This window comes from Oryctolagus cuniculus, chromosome 3, assembly GCF_964237555.1.
Source record: "Oryctolagus cuniculus chromosome 3, mOryCun1.1, whole genome shotgun sequence".
NCBI lineage: Eukaryota > Metazoa > Chordata > Mammalia > Lagomorpha > Leporidae > Oryctolagus > Oryctolagus cuniculus.
The window spans coordinates 183,655,705-183,675,189 of NC_091434.1; the positions used below are offsets into that span (position 1 = coordinate 183,655,705).

The following is a 19,485-nucleotide window of genomic DNA, read 5'->3' on the forward strand; positions in this document are numbered from 1 at the left end:
ACACACGCACTTCTAATAAATATGTCCAAGGGGCTGGCGCTGTGGTGGCCTGCAGTGCCGGCATCCCATATGGGCACCAGTTGTTGTCCTGGCTGCTCCACTTCTGAGCCAGCTCCCTGCTTATGTGCCTGGGAAAGCAGTGGAGGATGGCCCAAGTCCTTGGGCCCCTGCACCCACGTGGGAGACCCAGAAGAAGCTCCAGGCTCCCGGCTTCAGATCAGCGCAGCTCCGGCCATTGCAGCCATTTGAGAGGTGAACCAGTGATGGAAGACCTCTCTCTCTCTCCCTCTGACTCTGCCTTTCAGATAAATAATAAATCTTTCAGAAAGTTAATAGAAAATGGAATTCAATGGCGAATCTTAGAATAAATAAATAAATAAATAAACAAGCCTATGATGACTACCCCAGCTGTGACTCCCTCGCCTCTGCTCTCCTCCAGTATGCCTTCCTGGTGACGGCGTCTGTGCAGTTTGCTGGTGGGGTGGTCATCTTCTTTGGACTCTTGGTGTCGCCAGAAGAAATCGGTGAGGAGAAACTGTCTCTCTTACTCCCTATGTGCCACTGTTAGGGGTGAAGGGCGATCTGAGGCCGGAAACCCGAATCTCTCTCCTGGGAAAACCGTGGGCTCCTCTCAGTGAACTCAAGGAGCGCTGTTCCTGCTGTGTGTCCTGTCGGTGTCGTAGGCGGCCCCGGTACAGCTGCGTGTGTCTCTGGGGTGTCTTGTCCTCCTTCTACTGAGATAGGAGACACTTAGCATTTGCAGTTTTTTTAAAAAAGATTTATATATTTGAAAGAGTTAGAGAGAAGGAGAAACAGAGAGATCTTCCTTCTGCTGGTTCATTCCCCAAATGGCCACAGTGGCCAGGGGCTGGGTTGGTCTGAGGTCAGGAGCCAGGAGCTTCCTCTGGGTCTCCCATGTGGGTGCAAGGACCCAAGGTCCTGGGTCATCCTCCACTGCTTTCTCAGGTGCATTAGCAGAGAGCTGAATCAGAAGTGGAGCATCTGGGACTTGAAGTGGTACCCATATGAGATGCCAGCTCTGTAGACGGCTGCTTAACCACTGTGCCAGCCCCTGCAAGTGTTTTTTTTTTTTTTTTTTTTCATTTCAAGTGTACAGATTTCATGTATGTCATATATGTAGATTCAGGAGCATAGTGATCCTTTCTACCTTACCCTTCCTCCTGCTGCGGGTGGTTTTTCTAGAACTGAGGCGTTTGCTAGGAATTATCACGGATGTATCTCCAATTTCACTTCTTCAGACAGATTTCTTCTCTTCATAAAAATGATTAGTTGATGTTTTTGCCTGTGGTTAAATAAAGAATGTGTACAAGTGAAACTGTAGAAGCAAAGAAGAGTCCAGTTCCTCTGTCTTTGAATGTAGCCAGCCCTCTGTTTTCTGCAGGTAGCACACCTGCAGATCCTGCCTCTGCATTTCCACCCCTGTGGGCCTTGCCTCTGCAGTTAACCAGCTGCAGTTGGAAAAGCCTAGAACAATAAATCGGAGTAGTGCTGAACATATCAGACTTACTATTCCCGAACAAGACAGTGTAGCGACTTCGCACAGAATCGGTGAGGTATTAGGTTTTGTAAGTGACCTGGAGACGACTTTCAGATGCCTGAGCTAGATGCCGGTACTGCAGCATTTTACAGAAGGGACCTGAGCACCATGAACTTTGGTATCCCGTGGGCATCGAGGGGCAGCTGTGCTGTTACGCAGGCTGTGTGACCTTGACTGACCCTGGCTGGACCTGACTCCTGAGCCGCGGTTGCCTCCCCTGTAAAACAGAACCGTCATGGTGGGTGGGAGCCCTTGGCACAGGGCCAGGCAGTGGAGTGTTTGCGCTAGTGGTTGCTGTCTCTTGTTCTAGGTCTCCCAGGGATTGAGGCAGAAAAGAGTTTTGAAGAAGACTCACATAGGCCATTAATTAACGGTGCTGAGAATGAAGACGAATACGATCCTAATTACTCAATCCAAGAAGACGCTGCTGTCCCCCACGTCAGGGCGATAAGCTTTTGTCAGGCGTGTCGCCTTCCTGGGGTGATACCGGTAAGGCTTGGTCACATCTGCTTACTGCACCAGCGAGAGGCCTCAGTCCGGTGTTCCTCGGCCTGGGATAGGCTCCTTCGAGCACTCAGCCTCTCTGATACTTTGCTTTAGGAGTATTTGCTCAGAGGAGAGTGGGTCCTGGCTCCCAGCGGATCTGTCTGATGCGGAGCTGCAGACTGTTCATGAAGAGCCAGAGAAGGAATGTTTTTGGCTCCGGGGGATCTGTGCAGACTTTCACTCAGCTCTTCAGAGCACAGGAAGCCACAGACGATGCGTGACGGATGGCCTTGGCTGGTTTTGACCCATGAGCCCTGCTTTGGTCTAGCATGGGCTAGGAAGGCAAAACCAACTTTTTAATTTAAGAGAGGGAGATAGAGACATACAGAGAAAACCCGATCTTATCTACTGGTTCACTTCTGGGCTAGGCCAAGCTAGGCCAGACTGAAGCTAGTAGCCAGGAACTGAATCCCACGTGAGTTTCAGAAACCCAGTAACTGGGGCTGTCACCTGCTGCCTTCTAGGCTGTGCCTTAGCAGGAGGCTGGAATTGGGACAGAGCTGGGTCTTGAATGCAGGCAGGCCCGTGAGGATGTCCAGGCAGCGTGTTAACCGCTGTGCCAAATGCCCGCCCCTCGTGTTTTTAAGCATATGTATTTTTTGGCCTTTTGTGTTATTACAGAACTGAATAAGGACCAAGAACGGGTTTGAATGGTTCATTAAATGTCTTAATAGCCGACATTCTGGTTGTTCCAGGAAAAACTTTTTTTTCCCCACTCTTAAAAGGGGTCTAGAGCAGAGCACTGCGGTGTCCTTGGTCGTGCGTGCCAGACTCCACCTTTGCAGCCCGAAAGACTTTCTAACGTCTGAGCTGAGTCCTGTGTCCTGCAGCTTTGTGGTCTCTGTTTCGGGCGCTCAGCACTGCAGTGGCAGTGGAGGCCTAGGCTGCTCCCAGCTGACTTTCTGTGCGACCCGGGTAGGGCACCCGGCCCATCTGTGCTGTTTCCTGTGGGACGGAGGTGACCCCAGCCCCCATGGGGTTCACAAGGCTGGGTTATGGTGTTGAGAACAAGCACCTGTCTTGTTTTTTCACTTTTTAGTGGTGCACTTTGGATTAAAAGCCTGCAGGCCACCTTATTTCTCACTTACCAGTGCCCTCCCTCCTGTGTCCCCAAGCTAAGAGAACTAACATTTGAACAGATACTTGAGTGTGAATTACAATGTATGCGCTTCTAAAAATTATTGGAAAAATGAAAAATTTTGAAATTTTTTTGCACCAAAGTCAACATCTTTTCATTCCGCTTCCCATGAAGTTTTTGAAGTGCCTTGTAAGTGCACCTCCCACAGTTCTTACGTTCGGTGCTGTAATGGAGGGGAATGCAGCTCCCGAAGGCCTCTCCTTGTGCGAGGATCGTCAGTGCTGGCAGTGGGTCCTTTCTGAGAGGGCGCAGGTTTGTTGTGACTAGCTGTGGAACTCTTGCTGTCCCTTTGTACTTCACGAGCAGCTGCTCTCCGCCAAGGCACTGGTGTAAAGGAAATCTACTCCGCTCCATCCCTTTGTCTTTGCAGCGGCCTGTCTGGAACATCCACTCACCATTGGGATTTGACTCTCTGGGGGGTGGAAGCAGTTTTAGAACAAGTGATACCTAGGGAATAAGTGGCAGCTCCGGGGAAAAGAATGTACTAGCCAGACAGCCTTTGAAGTCAGCCCCTCGTCCCTCCTCCTCTTCCCTTTGATGCTAAATGTCAGGACTTCCTGGTCATAACGGGTTGAATATAGGAGTCTTCGCCTCCCAACCATCCGCAGGCAGCTGCAGCTTTTCCCTCCCTCAAAGGAGAGCCAGCCGCAGGTCGAAGACCGCGTGTTCCTTTACGTTCGGCTCATCAGAGATGTTTGTTTTCTTCTTTTCCGCTGGGGGTGGGACTGGATTGGGCTTTGGGTTAACTCCAGTGTGAAAGCAGTTTTAACATTGAGGCTTTTTTTAGACCCTGAAACTATGGTTGAGTCACCTTGTTCTCCAACTTTCTCAGTGTTAATTTGCAGGAAGTAGGATAACCTTTAACCGCTGCAGTAAGCACTGTATGTTTGCCTATGGTTAGCGCCAGTTAGTTGCATGGGTATCGTTTATCTTCTAGTCAAGAAATATGAGCCTGTGCCCTGCCTTTAGGTCCCAAACACTGGTTTGCTTCTGCTGGGAGGATAGACTAGGGGTGGTTATGAAACAGTCGTGGGCAGGTGTTAGTTCAAAGCCTGCTGCACCTGAGAAGCCACTGGGGATAAAGGGAAGGGGGGAGTAGGTGCCGTGGGCAGATGGGGATTTGTAAAGGTGTTTACCGGGGAGCCAGGGGCCGCTCATCCCCAGCTCCTGTACCGAAGTTTGTTAAAAGCTGAGGCCGTGCTGTGCTCACTGACGATCGAGTGCTTTCCTTCTAGTATTCCCTGGCCTACGCCTGCCTCAAGTTAGTGAATTACTCCTTCTTCTTCTGGTTGCCCTTTTATCTGAGTAACAACTTTGGCTGGAAGGAGGCCGAAGCTGACCAGCTGTCCATTTGGTACGACGTTGGAGGAATCATAGGTATGCGTCTCTTTCTGTAGGAGAGTTAGTTCACTAGAAGTCTTTCACCAGGCTGTGAAGCCTGGCTTCAGTTAACAACCATTTTCCCTAAAGTGCCCTACCAGTAAACAGCCAAACTCTGGAAAAAAAAAAAGAAAAAAAAAAAAAAATGAAAAGAGGTCCCTGGGAAGGAAGACGCAGCCAGGGCAGCGCTGCGGCGGCAGGGGTCTTCTCGGTCCTTTGTCTCAGGACACACACGGAACCTCCCCTGGACGCTCACTGCCTCTCTAAAGCTGACTGTGTCAGAGGTGGGAGTTACGAGGCCTGTGTGTTCCTGTGTCTGCCTCCCGCCTCCCCGTCTCCCCAGCCAAATAAGGAAAAGAACACCCAGGGTGTCGCTAGCAGTAACAGCTGGGGTTAATTTTTGTGTTATGCAACTGCTTCCTTATAAACAACAGATTTTAATAGTGACTTTGTGCTATGAGCAAGGCACTAAGAAACTTTAAAGACAGACGGGCACACACAGTGCCTGCTGCCCTTCTGCTGACACGTGGGATTGTGGTGAGCGCATCAAAGCTCCTGACGCATTCCTTGGTGATGTCCGGTTGCTGTGTCTGTGCGCTTGGCTGCCCTGGTTCTTAGACCCAGAGTCTAGAGCGCGATGGCCTCCTTCGGACCTGTCCTTGCCTCTGTGTCCCCTGAGATTGGAACTTCGTAGGTGTCTGATGGAGATGGGCCACATGTCCCCCAGCCCTAGAGCTCAGAGTGGCCCTGTGTCCAGTGTGACAGTCACATCACCTCTCTTATTTTTAAATATGTATTTATTTATTTGAAAGGCAGAGTGACAGAGAGAAGAAACACACATACATACCTGTCTGCTGGTTCACTCCTCAAATGGCTGCAACTCCCAGGTTGGGCCAGGCCAAAGCCAGGAGCCCAGCACTCCGTCAGGTCTCCCACGTGGGTGGAAGGGGCCCCACTACGTGAGCTGTCCTCTGCTGCCTCCCCAGAGGCATTAGAGGGAGCTGGACGGGAAGCGGGGCAGCTGGGACTGGAAGGAGCCTTCCGATACGGGATGCCAGCGTCACAGGCAGCTGCTTGCCGGTGCCACAACGCAGGCCCCACATCACCTGTTTTCACATTCTGGCCTGCCTGTCAGTTCTTACCGAACCACAACTGCTGATTTATTCTCAGTGAACATTTATCAGCCACTGTTAGCAGCCTGTGAGGCACAGTCCTTACTCATCATTTAAGTTCAAAAGCAGAAACATCGGAAAAAGCATTCACAACTTATTTTTGTAGGGGAAACAGGGATAATAGATGGTTTTGATTTTTCCTTGTTTCTTATTTTGATGTCTGATTAGTGGTGTTCTGTCCCTGTCATCCATCATGGCGATTTAACAGTTCATCAGGGGTGACACTTTGGCACAGTGTGTTAAGCCATGGCCTGCAGTGCCAACATCCCATATGGGTTCAAGCCCCGGATGCTCCAGTTCTGATCCAGCTCCCTGCTAATGCCCTGGGAAAAGCAGCAGAGGATGGCCCAAGTGCCTGGGCCTCTGCGCCCATGTGAAAAGCCTGGAAGAAACTCCTGGCTCCTGGCTTCAGCCTGGCTCAGCCTTGGCTATTGCAGCCATTTGGGGAGTGAGCCAGTGGATGGAAGATCTCTCTCTCTTTCTCTCCTCTCTCTGTAACTCTGCCTTTCAAGTAAATAATTAAATCTGTAAACAAACAAAACAAAACAGTTCATCTTTGTAAAATAAATGATGGTAGAAGCGTCCGGAGAGTCGGCCATTTTTGGGCTAGACCTAAGGGTAGAAGGGAGGGTGTGGGGCCCTGCTCAGGTGACCGGGCCGAGTTTGAAAGGCAGTGACGTTGATGGTGCCATGATGCTTGTGCTCCAAGGTGGGACTCTGCAAGGCTTCGTCTCTGACATGCTGCAGAAGAGAGCCCCCGTGTTAGCCCTGAGCCTGCTTCTGGCCATCGGGTCCCTCGTGGGGTACAGTCGTGAGTATGCCTTCGCAAGCACTGTGTTCCTGAGCTCCCGGGAGCAAGCATTCGTCTGGAGTCAGCAGGCGGGGAGCCCCGAGTGCAGCTTCAGGCTGCTGTGCCACCCTGGCGCTGGCCTGGGAACGCCTGGGAAAGCCGGCGTCACATGGTTTTATTTGTGTGGGGAGGCAGGAAATTGGCATCTCTCGTGCTTTGCTGGCTTGTTTAAAAGCTTGCTTGGGAGTGTACGTGCTTTGTTTGAGGGGTGGCCCCGAGGGACAGCATTGGAGCCAATAAAACAATAAACGGGGAGGCGAGTTCAGGAGCGGGAAGATGCTCATTAGCTTGGTGTGTGTCCCTTAAGATGCGGCGGCCACGGGGCGGGGGTTCTGCAGCTTGCAGATGTCTTCATTAGCCTGAGCCTGAGCGCCAGCGAGAGGCAGACTGCTGGTGGGAGCTGGAAGGCCCGCGTCTGCTTGTAGTCCCTGGGGCGGCATGTGCCGTCGCGGAGGCTCTGCTCCTCGTGTTTGGCGGGGACCTGTGAAGCCATCTGCAGTCACCTCGTCTGTCTGTTTCCTCACAGGTTCTCCAAACAATAAGTCCGTCAACGCGCTTCTCATGACCGTCACAGGTGCGGCCGGGGCTCTGCTGCTCCTGCTCTCTCTGGAAAGTCAAAGGAAAAGGGGACTTTCCCCCTCGGTTTGAGGAGTGCTAGGACCTTAGTGACAGAGAGCCCCCACGGTGAGGGCGAGGTGCCTCTTTTTCCAGACCGTCACCCCGTCTGCGACCACCCCGGTCCTGCGGCGGCAGGAGCGTCCTCGTTGTCAGATTTGTAAACTTTCCCGTGGCTGCCCCAGCTGCTGGTGTAGCTTAGGGATGTGAGTTAGGAGGGTACCGCCTGAGGAACCCATTTACCTGCCCCTTTTTTTTTTTTTTAAGTTTTTTTTTATTTGAGAGGTAGAGTTATAGACAGAGAGAGGGAGAGACAGAGAGAGAGGTCTTCCATCCTCTGGTTCACTCCCCAGATGGTCGCAACGGCCAGAGCTGGGCCGATCTGAACAGGAGCTTCTTCCAGTTCTTACGGGTCTCCCACGTGAGTACAGGGGCCCAATGCCATCTTCCACTACTTTGCCAACCCAGAGCAGAGAGCCGATCGCAAGAGGAGCAGCTGGGCCCCGGACCGGTGCCCATATGGGGTGCTGGCGCCGCAGGCGGAGGCTTGGACTGCGACGCCACGCGTGGGCCCCTTCCCCGCTTTCAGAATGCCTGGTGTGGCTGCTTTCCCTCCGCGCCGGCGCTGCTCTGCGTTTCCTCACTTGAGCGCTTGGGCAGCAGGTGGCAGGATTACTTTTCAAAAGATGTATTTTTAAGTTTTCTTGCATTTTACTTTTTTTTTTTGAGATTTATTTATTTGAAAGACAGAGTGACAGAACGAGGGAAAGACAAAGAACAAGGCCTTCCATCTGCTGGTTCACTGCCTAAGTGCTCACAATGTCTGGGGCTGGACCAGGCCGAAGCCAGGAGCCTGCACTGTGTCTGGTCTCCCGTGTGGGTGGCACAGACCCCCAAGTGCTTGACTCACTGTCCCCTGCCTTCCTGTGCACATTAGCAGGAGTTTGGGTTGGAAGCAGAGCAGCCCGACCTTGGACTTGGCCCGCCCTGCGTTGTGGGCTTCCCACGCGGAAGCCTCGCCTGCAGGCCGTGAGACAACAGCTGCCCTGAATCACTGAGTGTCGAGCTTCAGCTCACGCTCTGGAGAGCGAGTCACCCGTGCTGCCTGAGGCCCTGGAGTGATGGCGACAGGGTGCCCAGGGTGCTGGGGGCCAGCCCGTGCTGAGAGCAATGGCGCAGCACTGCGGCCCTGAGCTGTACAGCTCTGTCCTCTCTGTTTCAGTGTGGTCGGGTGCTTGTCTAGTGCAGCCCCACTGTGGTAGAATTTGATGAGCTAGTGCAGTTATTATTAATGAATGCAAACACACATGATGAAAAAGGCTGTGTGTTTAAGCTTTAGATCTCTGGGTTTGATGAAGTGTGCTGAGCGTCACATAAGTAAGGGAGGGGCTTCAGAGCGGTGGGCGCTGCTGGACTGAGATGAAGCACCTGGAGTTTCTGTCCCCTCCCTCCCCGTTTCTCTCCAGCGCATTAATTAAAATATTGGGGTGCTATTTTCACTTGCCCAGCAGAGTGTCATGTTAATTAGAGTCTGTTCTGTTCTGACTCCAGGGTTTTTTATTGGCGGCCCCTCTAACATGATCAGCTCGGCCATTTCGGCGGATCTGGGCCGCCAGGAGCTGATCCAAGGCAGCAGCGAGGCCTTGGCGACCGTCACGGGGATTGTCGACGGCACTGGGAGCGTGGGAGCGGCCGTGGGCCAGGTGAGACGCCGGGGAGGGGCCGGGCTTTGAGCACTGTCTTCCTTCAAAGGTCGAAGGATCCACGCGTGCCTGCTCAGCCGCAGTAGGTGGCACTCTGACGCTGTGGAATGTGTTCTGAGAGCCGGCTGGGTTTCGTCTCCTCTGAGGCTCAGCTGCTGTGACCTAATATGGAAGGGCCCTCTACCTTTCTTAGTTCCGTCTTTGCACTTAGGATTCTTCCTGTTTGCAAACGAGCCAAGACCTCGTACGACACATCCTTGTGTGGTGCCCGGCTGAACGTGGCCCTCCGAGGGCGGTGTGAGACACCTTATCCCCACCTGCGTGCACACCCACCTTCTCTGCTCGGCCAGACACATGTATGTACACACGCCTTTGACGTGTGTCGCCCCCAGACGTGGCCGCGGGCTCCGCAGCTGCCCAGAGTCACTGTCTCGTCTTCCTGCGTGTCCAGAAATCCGTTTCAGGTGGCGTTCATGTGAGTCTGGCATCATAGAGCATCCGGGGTACTCGCTAAAGTATGGCGCCCCGAGCTTCTTAGCGGCGCTTGCTGAGTGGAGCCTGGAAGCCTCTGTCCGCGGCGGGCCTTTCTGGTGTCTTCTTCCGCACTCCAGCTTGACCTTTGAGATCCTCTGACCCAGGGCTGGCCTGGTCTGTGTACTCGGAACTTTTCACATTGACCTTTGTCGCTTAAACTCGAGCCTCTCTCAGCCGGCGTCTCTCCTGGGGCGGTCGTGAGTCACGCTTCTCCTGGGAGGTGCTGCTCAGATCGTGGGGCTTTGCAGAACTGTGGATCTGAGCCGCACCTGCGTGGCCGAGACGGCTGAGCGTCTGGCGGTAGAAGTTTACTGGGAAGGAGAATTCAGGCAGGACCCCGGGAATGCCCCTTGGGTGGGCGGGTGGGGGCGCATGGGGTGGCGTCTGGAAGGCGTTGGTAAGTTCACTGGCACAGAGGTCAGGAGAAGGGGCTCCAAGTTCTGCCATCAGGGAGGCCGGTGCCCTTGAAGGCTGCTGTTTGACTTGCTCCGTGTGGGCGGGCTGCTGAGGCTAATGAGAGGGTAAAGTGAGCGGTCCTGGTGCCTGTCACCACCTTGTCACACGGTGTGTACTTCCTTGTTGATGCCCGTCGTTGCCGTGGTGATCTCAGCTGTGTGAGAACGGCGTTTTGTGTTCTGTTGCCCTAGCGCCTACAGCGGCACCTGGCACATTTGTTCAATGATAGTAGAATGAGTGATTGCTGTGCCTGATATGCTTGGCATATTTGGTTATATGACTAAAGCGTAAAAATTCAAAAAATACTTCAATACTTTTTAAATTTGATTTTATTTATTTTTGACAGGCAGAGTTAGAGAGAGAGACAGAGAAAGGTCTTCCTTTTCCATTGGTTCACCCCTAAATGGCTGCCATGGGCCTCGCACTGCGCTGATCCGATGGCAGGAGCCAGGTGCTTCTCCTGGTCTCCCATGGGGTGCAGGGCCCAAGCACTTGGGCCATCCTCCACTGCACTCCCTGGCCACAGCAGAGAGCTGGCCTGGAAGAGGGGCAACCGGGACAGAACCCGGTGTGCCGGCGCCGCAGGTGGAGGATTAGCCTATGGAGCCGCGGCGCCGGCCTTAAATACTTAAAGTAGGACAATTTCATACTTGATCTGCTCTCGAGGGGAACTGAAAAAATTCTCTTGGTCACTGGATCAGATGTCTTCATACCTGGGGAAAGGGTGCTTGTATTGAGCATCCCTCCTCCCTCCCTCCCTCCTCCCTCCCTTCCCTCCTACCTCCCTCCCTCCTTCCTCCTCCCTCCCTCCTCCCTCCCTTCCCTCCTACCTCCCTCCCTCCTTCCTTCCTCCTTCTCCCTCCTCCCTCCCTTCCCTCCTACCTCCCTCCCTCCTACCTCCCTCCCTCCTTCCTTCCTCCTCCCTCCCTCCTCCCTCCCTTCCTTCCTCCCTTCCTCCCTTCCTCCCTCCCTCCCTCCTTCCTCCCTCCTTCCTCCTCCCTCCCTCCTTCCTCCCTTTCTCCCTCCCTCCTCCTCCTCCTCCTCCCTCCCTCCTCCCTCCCTTCCCTCCTACCTCCCTCCCTCCTTCCTTCCTCCTCCCTCCTCCCTCCCTCCTCCCTCCCTTCCTTCCTCCCTTCCTCCCTCCTTCCTCCCTCCCTCCTTCCTCCCTCCTTCCTCCTCCCTCCCTCCTTCCTCCCTTTCTCCCTCCCTCCCTCCCTCCTCCTCCTCCTCCCTCCCTTCCCTCCTCCCTCCCTTCCCTCCTACCTCCCTCCCTCCTTCCTTCCTCCTCCTCCCTCCTCCCTCCTTCCCTCCCTCCCTCCTTGCTCCTCCCTCCCTCCCTCCCTCCCTTCCTTCCTTCCTGATTTACTTATTTATTTGAAAGGCAGAGTTACAGGGAGGCAGAGGCAGAGAGAGAGAGAGAGACAGAGAGGTCTTCCATCTGTTGGTTCACTCCCCAGATGGCTGCAGTGGCCAAAGCTGGCCTGATCCGAAGCCAAGAGCCAGGAGCTTCTTCCGGGTCTCCCACATGGGTGCAGGGGACCAAGTACTTGGGCCATCTTCCACTGCTTTCCCAGGCCACAGCAGAGAGCTGGATCGGAAGTGGAGTGGCTGGGACTCAAACCGGTGCCCATATGGGATGCCGGCCCTGCAGGCAGTGGCTTTACCTGCTTTGCCACAGCACTGGCCTTTGAGCATCCTTTTCTTACATAAACCATGTATTTTAACTTATCCTTCCCTTCTGGTATTTTCTTTTTTAATTAACTGGACAAATTATAATTGGCATTTTAGGGAATTTAGTTTTATTTAAAATGTCTCACCTGCCAATATTCAGATCCCTGTGAACTTGGCTCAGCATTAGACTGACCTTCGTGGTTGGGTAGCATATCGAGAGTAAAGCATTTTCAGCTTTCCTCATTCCTCTTCCATGTTGTGTTTGGAAGATTTCACCTTGCCCTGGGGAGGAAATCCCAAACTCCGTGACTTCAGATCAAAGCTCTTAACAGCTTTGTCCTCAGCCGCTCCCCTAACTCAGTACCAACTGTGTTCCCCTCCTCCACTTACTTCCCAGGAGAGAAGTCGTGTTCCTTCCTGTGGTTGCCGCAGCGGCTGGTGTACACAGCCGGTACAGCGCTTGCCACGCGTGTCACCTCTGTGGCCTTCCCCGTCTGTCCTTGGTTCCAGCCTGTGTTCCCTGAGAACGAGGTCTCTGCTTCCTTCATCCTGTGCTCAGTGATGGTGTGTTTTTTATTTAACTCCTGCCAGTGGCTCAGTGAGATTAAATGGCAGTATCTACCCAGGAAAAATGAGGACAAATATTCACATTTAAACCTGAACATGAATATTCATAGATGTATTTTTTAAGAAGATTTATTTATTTGAAAGGCAGAGATACATGGAGAGAAGGAGAGAGATCTTCCATCTGCTGGTTCACTCCTCAAATGGCTGCAACAGTTGGGGCTGGGCCATGCTGAAGCCAGGAGCCAGGAGCTGCATCTGGGTCTCCTACATGGGTGCAGGGGCCCAAGTACCTGGGCCAACTCCCGTTGCTTTCCCATAGGGGATTCCGGCAGAGGCTTAACCTTCTGTGCCACAGCACCATTTTAAAAAAATGTCTTATTTACTTGAAAGGCAGAGTGATATATATAGAGAGGAAGAGATCTTCCATCCCACTGGCTGATTTTCCAAAGGTCCGTAACAGCTGGGGCTGGGCCAGGTCGCAGCCTGGAGCCTGGGCTTCCATCTGAGAGTCCTGTATGGACAGAAGGAACCCAAGTGTCTGGGCCAACTTCCACTGCTCTCCCAAGGCCACATGAGCGGGGAGCTGGAAGTGGAACAGCTGGGACTCCAGCCGATGCTTTGATATGGGATGCTGGCATGGCAGACAGCGGCTTAACCAGCTGGGCCACAAATGCTGTCCACGGTGCGTTTTTCAAAACAGCTAAAAAATAGGCACCACCGGCATCCATCAACGAATGGCTGAGTAAATGTTGCATAGCCGTACAGTGGACTGTTACTGAACAATTAAGAAGGAATGAAGCATCGATGGATGCTACGTCATGGATGAAGCTCAAAGCACGCGGAATGAAAGAAGCCGGTCACAGCAGAGCGGATTGTTTGTGATCTCATTCCTAGGAGATGTGTGGACGAGGCAAACCTGTGAGGAAGGAAACTGGGTTCGTAGCTGCCTAGGGCTCGGTGGAGCTAACGGCTGCAGAGTTTCTTCTGGGGGTGATGCTGATGTGAGATTAGCTTACGGGAGTGTCTGCGCAGCCTTCAAGGTGCACACTTGCAATGGGTGGATTTTATTTTATGCATGTTATTACCAATAAAGCCGCTTAAGGAAACACTGAGTGGCAGGCAGAGTTGGGAGGGCCACTGGGCTTCTGTTAACAGGAGATGAGACCTCTGGTTTTTGTTTTGCATGATGCAATCTAAATTAAGTCGCTCGATTGTTCTTTATTTTTTCCAGCTTTTGAATTTCAGTAGTAAAGTGATCAAGAACTTGGGTTATCCTTTCATATCTAAGGCCAATTGATTCTATTGACAAGGGTGCCAAGACCATTCCCTGGGGGAAAGTCTGTTCAACAGACAGGTCTGGGAGACTGTGTATCCGTATACAAAGCTGGAACCTTACCTTCTGTCACACAGCATTGACTCACAGTAGGCCCGAGGCCTAACTTTAAGAGCTAAAACTGGCCGGTGCCGCGGCTCACTGGGCTAATCCTCCGCCTTGCGGTGCCGGCACACCAGGTTCTAGTCCCGGTCGGGGCGCCAGATTCTGTCCCGGTTGCCCCTTTTCCAGGCCAGCTCTCTGCTGTGGCCAGGGAGTGCAGTGGAGGATGGCCCAAGTGCTCGGGCCCTGCACCCCATGGGAGACCAGGATAAGTACCTGGCTCCTGCCATTGGATCAGCGCGGTGCGCCGGCCGCGGTGCGCCGGCCACGGTGCACCGGCCGCGATGGCCATTGGAGCGTGAACCAACGGCAAAAGGAAGACCTTTCTCTCTGTCTCTCTCTCTCACTGTCCACTCTGCCTGTCAAAAAAAAAAAAAAAAAAAAAAAAAAAAGAGCTAAAACTATGAACCTCAGAAGAAAGCGTAGGAACATGCTTCCACGACACTTGCACACAGATGGCCAGCAGACACCTGAGAAGATTCTCAGTGCTGGCAGTCATTAGGAAAATGAAAACCCAGAACACTGGAGGTAGGACTTCACTCCTTCTGGGATGGCTGGAGTTCAACGACAGAAACAAAGAGGGGGTGACGAGTACGCTGAGGGTGTGAGGACCGGGAGCCTGCGTTGCTGGTGGCACTGGAAGATCGGTGCTTCCTCCAAAAAGGCTACCCCGCCATGTCCCCGGCAGCGCCTCGCCAGGTGCATCCCCACCTCCAGCAGATCCGAATGCTCGTGTCATTGCGGCGTTGTCAGCAGACGGGTGGACACAGCCTGTGGTGTGCGACTCTGTGCCGTGACGCGCATCACAGTTGTGATCCGCGCTGTGACGTGGGTGGCTGGATGCACTGTGACGTCACTGTCAAGGGAAGCAAGCCAGTCACAGCAGGACAAACACTGTGTGAGTCCACCTACATGGACTGTCTAGAATGGGTGGATTAGTAGAGACAGAAAGCATGTTGGAGGTTGCCAGGGTCTAGGGAGAGGGGTGGGAGGGGGGACTGCTTGGCAGCTACAGCGTTTCTATTTGGGGGATGAAGTGTTTTTGAAATGGAGAGTGGAGATGAGTGTGCAGCACTGTGAGTGCCGTTGACGCGACTGACTTGAACTCTTTACAGTGGCAGCTTTTATATTGGACATATTTTTCCGTAATGACGGAAAATGGGCTAAATGCTGTTAGGTCCTTTTCAGTAACTGAAAGTAAAGTGAGAGGATGTGCTGTAGGATTTCTAGCGCAGTAGCCCTGTGTGCAGGAGCAGGATGGCGGGGCGAGTGGCACACTTAGGAGACACGCCAGCTTAGAGGGCATCAGTACCCTAACTGTGCCTTTCCCTGGAGGAAGGATGCGTGAGGATGGCCTGGGAACATCCGTGTCTGTAAATATAAAAATGAGTAAAAATAGGCCTTCTGACCTCGGAGCTTCTGTCTGCATGCACTTTTGTATTTGGACTCTGCAGCTTATAAAACGAGGCCGTTGACGGGGTTTAAATGGGAGCAGCCACGGGGCAGAGCTTTGACCTGCGAGACGCAGTGCAGGCCCAGCTCGGTTCTGAAGCAGCCACATTCAGTCTGCCTGGTAGCTGCGTCATTCCGAGATTTATAGAGCATTCCACTGTAACGCCTTTTTCTCCTTTTAGTATTTAGTGTCTTTGATCCAGGACAACCTGGGATGGATGTGGGTTTTCTACTTTTTCATTCTTATGGTAAGTTTGTGCGTTTCATTTTTTCAAACTAGTCCTTTTTCTTACTGATTTAGTTGAGTGCATTTACTTAAGTCACTTCTTAAAATGAGCAGAATTGCCGATTGCTTTTAGAAGCCTTTTGTGAGAAGACAGACTTCATTAGTGGACAAGCCGCGCTGCTTTCTCAGGGAGGTGAAGGGCCCCCCGTTTGCCCTTGGCCTGTTCTGATGCACGTTGCTGTTCATAATGCCAGAGAAGCCGCAGCTTGCCTAGAGGGCTGCCAGCCGCTGCTTGTGCTCTTCAGGTGCTGTCATACTGGGGATTCCTAAGGAAGTTACCGCGGAGGCCCACCAACGTGCAGTTCATAAAAGAAGCACCGCAGGGGCGTGTGGGTAAAGCCCCGGCCTGCCGCGCCGGCATCCCTTGTGGGCGCTGGTTCTAGCCCCAGCTGCTCCACTTCCAGCCCAGCTCCCTGCTGTGGCCTGGGAAAGCAGTAGAAGATGGCCCAAGTGCTTGGGCCCCTGCACCCACGTAGGAGACCCAGAGGAAGCTCCTGGCTCCTGACTTCGGACTGGTGCAGCTCCAGCCGTTTTGGCCATCTGGGGAGTGAACCAGCGGATGGAAGATTCTCTGTCTCTCCCTCTCTCTGTAATTCTGCCTTTCAAAGAAATCTTTTATTCAAAGAAATATTTTATTTATTTATTTACTTTTAAATGTGCTGAGTCCAATTCCCAAAGTAACATTTTTTAGACATATTTGTAATGCACTGTAATTTTTTTTTTAAGATTTATTTATTTTATTTGAAAGAGTTACACAGAGAGAGGAGAGGCAGAGAGAGAGAGAGGTCTTCCATCTGGTGGTCACTCTCCAGTTGGCTGCAATGGCCGGAGCTGCGCCCATCCGAAGCCAGGAGCCAGAAGCTTCTTTTGGGTCTCCCATGCAGGTGCAGGGGCCCAAGGACTTGGGCCATCTTCCACTGCTTTCCCAGGCCACAGCTGAGAGCTGGATTGGAAGTGGAGCAGCCGGGTCTTGAGTCGGCACCCATATGGGATGCCAGCACTTCAGGCCAGGGTGTTAACCCACTGTGCCACAGCACTAGCCCCTCAAATAAGTCTTTTAAAAAGAAGACATTGCTGGGGCCAGCACTGTGGTGTAGTGGTAAAGCCACTGTCTGCAGCGCCGGCATCCCACGTGGGCGCTGGTTTGAGACCCGGCTGCTCCACTTCCCATCCAGCTCTCTGCTGTGGCCTGGGAAGGCAGTAGAAGACGGCCTGGGTACTTGGGCCCCTCTGCCCGTGTGGGAGACCTAGAGGAAGCTCCCGGCTTCAGATTGGCCCAGCTCTGGCTGTTGTGGCCATTCGGGGAGTGAACTGGCGGATGGAAGATACTTCCACCCCCTTTCTCTCTGTCTCTCTCTAACTCTGCCTTTCAAATGAATGAATAAATCTTAAATTGTTTTAAAGAAGCACTGCTGAGCTGGACCCTGCAGCGTGTAGCCCCTCAAGGGTGATATATTCCTGAGGAAATGCCCGTTCCACCTTAGATGTTCTCGGCTGGGGTTGTGTGCTTCCCGGGACGTAGTCAGCACAGAACCAGGGCCTTGTGTTTTGAAAGAGTTGCTTTAAAATGTTTTATCCTTGTCACCTTATTGGTGGGTGGTAGTCAAGGCAGGTGTCCTGGAGGGAGTCCGGTGAGGCCCGCTCCCCAGGGCTGCGTGCAGTGTGCTGGCCACAGCCTCTGCATTGGAGGCAGCCCCGATCGCTGCACGTCCGGCCGGTTGTCCAGGGAGCCCTGGGATGGTCAGCTCCAGGCACGCTCTGGGCCTCTCTGCTACGTGCCTTCTGACTTCTAAAGTCGGGCCGTGTCACTGTTCATGTTGGACACCCGTGCAGAGAAGAGGGGAATATCTTCGAGTGGTTGCTGGTGTGATGTGATGGCAGTACTAATTCTAGTAGAAGACTGGATCTGTTGTAAAAAACACTGTTTTCAATCTGACCTTTAGGATCAGTTTCCTGTGAACCTGTGTCAAATCATTAAACTGTTTACTTCAGGTTTTTTTTTTTTTTTTTAGGATTTATTTATTTGAGAGGCAGAGTTAGAGAGAGAGAGAGGGAGCGAGAGAGAGGTCTTCCATCTGCCGGGTCACTCCTGAAATAGCCACAGTGGCTGGGGCTGGGCCAGGCTGAAGCCAGGAGTGCATCGAGGCCGCCCATGTGCGTGGCAGGGGCGCAGGTGCTTGGGCCATCTTCAGCTGCTTTCCCAGGCCGTTGGGATTGGAAGTGGAGCAGCCGGAACTCGGACCAGTGCTCATAGGGATGCCAGTGCCGCAGGTGGCCGCTTCACCGGCTGCGCCAGCCCCCAGCCCCTAGGTCTTCCTTTGTGACATGCATGTGATGTGACGTGACATCAGCTGTAACTTTCAGGATCATTTTTGTTGGTTGAGGATCAAGTTATCCTTGTGTGAAGTCAGGGTGGGTGCGATTGTTGAAGCCCTGGTGCTGTTGCGGGAGTGCGTGCGCGGCTGCACACTCAGTGCCTTCTCTCTCCACAGACGAGCTGCACCGTTGTATTCATCTCCCCGCTGATAGTGAGGGAAGTAGCCTCTCTTGTGCAGAGGAGACAAGCGCACGTGTTGAGTGAGTGACTGGGGCCCGCCAGGGCCAAGGAACAGCGGAGACACTGAGGACCGCGGGGCTGGCTGGGCGCTCCGCAGTGGCCCGGCCCTGCCCCGCCAGCACTGCCGGCCCAAGGAATCGGACCCTCCTGCAGGCGGGCTGCTTGGCTGCAGGAGTCCTTGTGACGACTCTCGATGTTCCTGAATGCACTCAGTGGCCTGTGAACCTGCCAGTGTCTTCGCCAGGACCGTGTGGATTGCCCCTGTAGCCTCCGCTGCGGGTCACGGACTTGGGCCCGAGTTCTCCAGCCCCGAGCCTCGAGGGAACGGGAGGCAGAGCCGTGCGTGGTCGTCCTGATGGGGAGAAAGGATCGCGCGTGCGCAGAGCGGCCACTCCTGTGACGTGCGCCAGCCGCGGCCCGCGGTGAGCCTGCCCTGGACGAGAGCCCCTTGTCAGCTGGGATGGGGACGTCCGCACTGCCCGTGGCAGCTCTCAGCGCAGGACTGGCGCCACATGCCCTCAGCTCCCCTCTTCTGCCTCCGTTCAGCACGAGCTCTGGGTCCTGGAAGCGCGGAGCACGGGCGGCAGTTCCTGTGCGCGTGCACGTCCCAGGGCGGGCTCCCCTGCAAGCGCCGGGCCCTGGGGAAGCTCGTGTGCGCCGTCCTGTCTGCAGAGCGCGGAGCCGGGTCACAGCCTGGGTGCTGAGGGAACCTCAGAGAAGCAGCGGCGAGGAAGCGCAGGCGTTGGCCCGGGAGGCGCCGGCTGTGGCGCTGTGCGCGGGCCGTCTGCGCCGTCTGCGCCCCGGGGGGCTGCAGAGGCCGGGTCTTCGGGGCTGTGGGTCCTGTATGTGTGTTTTCAATTATGAAAGTGAACCAGAAGGAAAACGTGCAATTTCAAGGGGTGTCTCAGTCTGCATTGGTCATTGGTCCGGGAATGTTTTTCAGCCTCTTTATACTCTGACAGGTGGTGCGATGGCCTGGATGCCATTTAATCATGCAGACTTCCAGTCACTTTATTGATTATTTACTGACGAAAAGGGAAGATACGAAACACAGAGGGAAATAAACCGACTTTTGTAACAGGTCTCTGTCCGCTTGGTTCTTTAAGTCCGTGCCTTGGGTCTGCTGACGCTGGCGTGGGGCCCACCGCCTACCAGGCTGGGTAGCCCCCCGACCCTTGGTGCCAGGCACGCATTTCTGTCGAGGTCTGTGCATCCAGCCTTTTCCTCGGCGGACACACTCGGTTTGGATGAGTTGTCTGGACGTGATTTAAGGACGCTGGGTGAACTCCGTGTTTTATCGAACCTCTTGCTGACATTTGGCTCGGAGAGTTTCCTGTGGCCACACCATCAGTCGCGTCCAGGGCCACATCTTTGGGTCCTGACGCCCACCAGTGGCTGTTTTTGTTTAAGGATTTATTTATTTTTATTTGAGAGGTAGAATGACAGGAGAGAGGTCCTCCATCTGCTGGTTCACTCCCCAATGCCTGCAGTGCCGGGCCCGGGCCAGGCTGAAGCCAGGATGCAATTCCATCTGCTCCTCTCAGGCTCATCAGCAGAGAGCCAGA

At 53.6% G+C, this 19,485-nt stretch overlaps 1 protein-coding gene across 8 annotated transcripts in view; it reads left to right on the forward strand.

The window, feature by feature from the left end:
* SLC37A3 (solute carrier family 37 member 3) overlaps positions 1-19,000 on the forward strand; it is a 57,274-nt gene extending 38,274 nt beyond the window's left edge. For 6 of the 8 annotated variants that reach the window (XM_051835096.2, XM_070071412.1, XM_051835102.2 and 3 more), the window contains 8 exons: positions 440-524; positions 1,869-2,047; positions 4,478-4,619; positions 6,504-6,605; positions 7,171-7,218; positions 8,811-8,962; positions 15,260-15,325; positions 17,856-19,000. In XM_051835096.2, coding sequence (XP_051691056.1) covers positions 440-524; positions 1,869-2,047; positions 4,478-4,619; positions 6,504-6,605; positions 7,171-7,218; positions 8,811-8,962; positions 15,260-15,325; positions 17,856-17,948 — 867 coding nt within the window. In that variant the 3' untranslated portion in view covers positions 17,949-19,000. The remainder of the gene's footprint in view (positions 1-439; positions 525-1,868; positions 2,048-4,477; positions 4,620-6,503; positions 6,606-7,170; positions 7,219-8,810; positions 8,963-15,259; positions 15,326-17,855) is intronic. The other 2 variants (XM_051835101.2, XM_070071411.1) reach the window with 2 other exon arrangements.
* The last annotated feature ends 485 nt before the right edge of the window (positions 19,001-19,485 follow it).